The sequence below is a fragment of the Scophthalmus maximus genome, chromosome 8 (assembly GCF_022379125.1).
Source record: "Scophthalmus maximus strain ysfricsl-2021 chromosome 8, ASM2237912v1, whole genome shotgun sequence".
Lineage (NCBI taxonomy): Eukaryota > Metazoa > Chordata > Actinopteri > Pleuronectiformes > Scophthalmidae > Scophthalmus > Scophthalmus maximus.
Window position 1 is genome coordinate 17,306,599 of NC_061522.1, and position 6,320 is coordinate 17,312,918.

Sequence of the window (6,320 nt, forward strand, 5' to 3'; positions counted from 1 at the left end):
GGCAAGGTGTCTGTGAATGTGGTGTGAATATTCGTGTAGTAAAATGACTAAATGATTGTGATGACCCTTGACCTTTCAGCCACAGCGCCACCATCGGGTCACAACGTGCCCTCGGGGACGAACATACTGTGAACTGGGGGGGGGGGGGGGTCGCAGTTTTGTGGATCTTCCAAACAGTTTTGCAAAATACCTTGAATCACCTGGTTACAAATCATGTTTCTGTCGCACGAGAGCACAGCCACTTCCCAGATAATCCGGTGTCAGGCGCAGGCGCGGTGTGACCGTTGGTGTTTTTGGCGCACACTTTAGCGCCTTTCCGCAGTCGCGCCCCGGGCCGATGCCTCGCTCAGCTCCATCCACCTCCACGGACGCGCCGGCGGTGAGTGGACTTCAGTGCACTGCGGTCACGTACTTCGCTCAAGTCATTCATGTATTTACTGTTGTCTGCTCACATTGTTGTTTGTTGTTGCGATTATTATTATTATTTTTTTAGGCCCCAACCTTTTGAGGCGCGTTAGGTTTACTTAACCTCATCTATACTCAAGAGGATTAGTTAATATGAGTTTATAATATGAATACAATATGTTTTTATCAAAGTTAAACAACACTTAAATTGTTTGGTCCATAAAATGTCTTCGTATGGTGAAAAATGTCGACCGTGTTTCCCCAAAAAACCCAAGATGATGTTTTGTTTTGTCCTCACACCGAAGACATTTAGTTTACTGTCACAGAGGAGCAAAGAAATCGGAAAATATTCACATTGAAGAAGCTGGAATCAGAGACTTTTTCTTCTTTTTTTTCATATTAACTACTTGGACCGATCAATCGATTATCAAAATAGTAGGCGATTGATTTAGTAATCGATTAATCGATTAACTGTTGCAGATCTAGCGTGGAGAAAATGATGTTAAGTCTTAAGTGTCTCCAGAAGGAATCTAATAAATGTCCTCAAGTCATGACGCCTGATGATTCAGTGTCAGCTGGGAACATGGACTGTATGTTTTCCTCAGTCAAAACATTTTGATGATTAATTTATAGACTTGTAGGGGGCCAGCAGCTCCAGAATAGACAGTTGACCCCCAATGAGCCTGTATGCAACCTGGCCATTCCTCGCTGTAACCTTAAAAATAAAGGTAACCAGGCCTTTTCTGTTAGGGCCCCTCAATCATGGAATGACCTGCCAGAGATCAGCGAAGCAAACACACTGTCTTCTGTCAAGACCCATTCAAAAACATTGTGTCATCAACTTATTTTTGTATTTCCACTCCTTGATTTGATTTATTTTACTATTTATTTCTAGCTTTGTTGCATCTATTCTAAATTTTGTGTAAAGTGCTTTGTAACTTTTATATAAATAAAGGCATTATTATTATTATTATAACTACTACCAGTAGTAGTAGAAGTAGTAGTAGAAGTAGTAGTTCCAACCACAAGGCTGCAAGTCTGAAACATTGTAAATGTACTGTAATTCTGCACACTTTGTTTTCCCGTCAGGTGCTGAACCTTGAGCGGGTGCAGGTGCTGGAAACCTGGCTGCAAATGACCAATATGACACTGACTCAAGTGAACGGCCAGAGGAAATACGGAGGACCACCTGAGGGTGAGAGAGGCTGCTCAGCTACAGCACGCTCACTTTTACACAACATTAAATGGAGCGCGCTCCTTAGAGAAACTAAAAGGTACGAATGTGCAGAAATTAGGGCTGCAACTACCTTTCAGTATCAGTTATCTTTATCATTTTTCTATAGTAATTCTTTGTTGAGGCTTATCGGTGGCGGAAAAGAGTTTCAAATGCCAACTGGAATGGTGCTCAGTAGGGTGCACACCGCAGCCAAGGCCCAACAATCCACATAAAGACAATCACACACTGACAGATATCAGTCCCCTAGATATGCCTTGTTTTTAAAATAAAATGAACAGTTAATAAAATCCGTTAGATTTTGGTGTTATCTCTTCAGTAATATTTTCACCTACAATAAAAAAAAATGGACAAATCTGAAAAAGTAGCAGGTAAAGCTGTTGAATTTTTCACTTGACATGAGACCACGTAACATCAACTCGTCTCCTGTCCACTCCGCTGTCAGCGTGGGACGGCCCCGCCCCAGGAGCGCACTGTGAGGTCTTCATCAGCCAGATCCCACGGGACGTCTACGAGGACCTGCTGATCCCCCTGTTCAGCTCTGTGGGCCCGCTCTGGGAGTTCAGGCTCATGATGAACTTCAGCGGACAGAATCGCGGCTTTGCATACGCCAAATACAGCTCGCCGGGTGTAGCCGCTGACACCATCCGCCTCCTGCACGGCCACGTGCTGGGGCCCGGCCTCCGCCTCAGCGTCCGCCGCAGTATAGAGAAGAGGCACCTCTGCATCTCAGACCTGCCCGCCACCACCAGGCTGGAGGACCTACTGCGGGTACGACGGCCGTGTGGCTCGTCTTTGTGATCGCACGATGGGAACTTACACTTGGAGACTAGTTTATAACCATTGAGTTTACCAGAACTGCAGATTACATGTTACAGAACATGTCTAATTTAGTCATTTTTTATCTGTAATCTCTCTTATAAAAAAAACACGTACTAGGGATGTCCCGATCCGATATTCCATACTGATATCGGGGCAATATTGGCCAAAATTACTGGATCGGATATCAGTACAAATAAGAAGTAAAATCCGAGCCGATACATTACAGTAAACAAACCATATAAATGCCAATATACTCATCTACTTAGCCTTGAACGACATTATTTAAATAAAAGTTTACAGCTCAATTTGTTTTTTGCTTGTTTGAACGGTGCTGATCATAAAAAAAGTTCTGCAAAAAGTTCTGTGAGAAATAAAACGAATACCAATAAATATTTAGACATTTATGTATTTTTTCACTGAAAATGACAGCAGTCCAATGCGTTACTTCTTTTCTGGATGTGTGTTGTGTAAATGTGAGTCTCTTTGTTTCCAGGTCCTGCGTGTGCTGGTGCAGGGGGTGGAGGGAGTGTCTCTGAGTGCTGGGCCTGGTGCAGAGGGGGTGTCGGCCATAGTGACCTTTTCATCGCACCAGGCTGCTTCCATGGCCAAGAGGACGCTGGTGGAAGGTAGGTGAACTCCCACTGATGCTGACGTACTGATACATGTGATCAGTGCATTGCTGTAAATATGCTCCCGCTTGTGTTGTCACCCGCTGATAACACGTTTAGTTGAGTGGCAACAATTTCACTATGACTTTCACGCTACACAAAATATACAGTTTCAGAGTTGTGATTTCTGTAAGTGGACGTGCAGCTGCTTTAGTCTCATGCTCACTGTAGCAGATTTTCTGTTGCTGAGACATTACCCTTCTTACACCCCCCTCCAAGTTCTGATTTATCAGTTGTTTCTGTCCAAGAAGATGTCAGTGAGTGCAAAACACCTGACATTTTTAAATCACTGGAAAAAAAAAATCAGACATGTAGGCAGCAATTCGGTGAGGCTGGAGCCAGACCAGAGGAGTACTGCACACTACAAACGAGAACTAATAATAACTTAATGGAATGAACGTGAATGCAACCCATGAACTACATCACAGACTTAACCCCCGACTCAAGGATTTTGTGATTGTGTGATGCCTCTGCTTCCTCCCTGAGGCTGAATCCAAACGTAAAGGGTTTGGATGAACTTGTATTTATAAAACCATCCAAATTAACTGAAACTACAAAATAAGTTGTGTATCACATTACTAGTGGTTCAAAACGAACTCTTGCAAAACAGGCCACGGATATTCAGTACACCAAACAGACACAACATTAAAACCATTTAATGCTGTGTAAAATCCTCTGTGGCGTCATGTTTGCAAAGAATGTTTTTGTGAATTTCTGAAACCTTTCTAGCTTCTGTACAAAGCAGCTGTACCTCCTCTCTTTATTTTGCTATGCAGCGTTCAAGAATCAGTTTGCGCTGACTGTCTCCGTCAAGTGGCAGTCAACAGTGAAGCTGGGCCCGGACAGGACTCTGCCTCCGAGGAACCCGTCAAAGAGCCTCCTGGCGCCCCCCATGAAGCCGCCGTGCCACATCCTGACTTCTCCGCGGTCCTGCTCAGTCCTGCCTCTCCACCTGGCCCGCCATTCGTCCGTCCCCCCGGGTTTCTGCAGAGCGGTGGTAGGACCCACTTTGCCCCCGCACCCTCACCCTTCCTGCTCCTACACATTCTCCTCCCCGTCCCAGGGGCTGCTGCAGTCCGCACCATCCTCAGCCATGCCTTTGCTCAAGGTGTTGGAGGTGACCGGGGTTGGCCAGCCACTCTGTAGTAGGCCTCTTCCTACTACCACTGGATTGCTGTGATAGTGAAAAAAAAATGATTCTGGATGAAGTTCTGCAGCTAAGTGGATTTCTGGAGGTTTATTCTGGGTCTCATGTGTTTCATGTCTGTGCGTTCACATCTGACTGAGTTATGACTCTGAGAAAGAGGACCGTTTTTGCAGTTGTCAGATATTGAGTGTTCTGCGACCCAAGTACCTTCATGTCCTCCTCGGGCTGAGTTTTTTTGGGGGGGGGTTGTTAAATTCTCTAAAATAAAGACTTCCAAATTCAAACTTGTCTTTCTTGTCTTTCATTGTAACATTTGCATATGGTTTCACACAAGTGAACGAGTCATTTTTTCGAGCAGAGATTAAACTCACACTTAATGTTTTTCAGAAGTTCACTTCGTCACAGATGCTCCAAAAGAAGTACGTCCGTGAGCCGGTGTGACCTTGGTCAAACAATAACTATCTGTGACGTCTGCTTGGTTGGCAGGGTTGATCTCCCTCATACATAAGCACTCGTCCCTTTTAGCATTCAGTGCTAAATGAAATAGCTAAATGAAATTTGAATGTACAACAATAAAACAAAAGACGAAAATGAAAACCATCCAAAACTTTGGTATTGTCAGCATCATCATCACTTTCATTATCATCCCATTCAAATATCACTGTGATATGGAGTTAGATCAGGGCACAGTTAGTATTACACGTGGTTTGATATGTAATGTTGTTGCCACCACACACGGTACATTAAACATTTCCAAACCTTTTTGTTCCCTGAACATTTTCCAGGTACCAGAGCAAAAGGCTTGAGAGGCTGACCGCCGCAGATGAAGTGTCACTCAACTCCGATGCCCCGGCCCAAACCCCCCCCCACCCCAATTGTCTTGCATGACGTGAACTTTACGTCACTCCACTTTCAGTGAGTCTTTGCCATAGTAGAAAAATTAGCAAAGCATCTTAACGTACTACATAGAGGAAAGCAGTAAGAGCGGTTTCAAATTGTATTTGCTGATCCTGCACTGATGACTTGTTCTACTAGCTAATTGATAATAGGTAATATCTTAATGCATATTTATTATGTGAATGTAAAAAGAGATGAAAGGAACAACAACAACATTATTTCTAAAGAATAATACATTGTGCATTCAGATTTGTCACATTTTCAGTGAAAATATAAAGTAATAAAAAAAAACTATTGATGAAAATGAGAAAATGTTTCACACTTCTTTAGATTTATGTATGTCGTCAATCAATAACTTTGCAATTCATTTTAAACTTGCAGTGGTGTAGCCATTTAACACCATGTTGATTTATTCAGTCTGTATCCTGAAGGATCCAGTGTTTGTTTGTGGGGCAGTAAAAGTCAGAATATCTCTGCTGCTGCATTGATTTTGACCATTTAATATTTGATCTCCCTCTCATCAATCCCAACGTTAGGGAAGTGAAGTACTCCAATAAACTGATGGAGTACTATTTTAAATTGTATACTGTATTTTCAGTATTTCAGTACACACGTTTTGTCAAACAGGTGGATCATTTCTTCATTTGATTGTGTCCGGACTATTCGTAGCAGGTATTACTTTTTCTAAATGCATGTGTTGTTGAAGAGGAGAGGATGTTTTCTGAAGTTGCTGTGTGCTGAGCTCTCTTTCCCACTGTAGTAATATCATATCAGTACTGTAAAGATTGTGACCTTCTAAATCACGGAGGGCAAAATTTGTGTGGCCGTTCCAAAAAGTTGTCTTGGATTCCAAATATTTAATTTGAACATGGCGGAATAAACAACGTCACAAACAGGACAATGAAACAATAGTTAAACAGAGAATAGATTGTGTATTCACTCCACTAGAGGGAGCTCTTGAGCCTCTGTACCCCCCTCCAGACACATCTCATTACAGTTGCTCGTTAGCCCTTCCACCAACAAATCAGCATGAAATTTGTATTTTTCCATCATGATAAAAAAAATTGCTCACATATAACAAAGTTTAATATATATGACCCAGATATTAATACGTTTTAAACAGTTTGCTTTGTAGACAAATATCAAA

General features: G+C 42.6%; 1 protein-coding gene across 1 annotated transcript; it reads left to right on the top strand.

The window, feature by feature from the left end:
* The first annotated feature begins 118 nt into the window (after nucleotides 1-118).
* On the top strand, nucleotides 119-4,560 carry LOC118312266 (dead end protein 1-like). The gene is made up of 5 exons (XM_035636719.2): nucleotides 119-379; nucleotides 1,495-1,600; nucleotides 2,085-2,410; nucleotides 2,955-3,087; nucleotides 3,906-4,560. Exons 1-5 carry the CDS (start codon nucleotides 338-340, stop codon nucleotides 4,307-4,309), a joined length of 1,011 nt encoding a protein of 336 aa, XP_035492612.1. The 5' UTR covers nucleotides 119-337; the 3' UTR covers nucleotides 4,310-4,560.
* The last annotated feature ends 1,760 nt before the right edge of the window (nucleotides 4,561-6,320 follow it).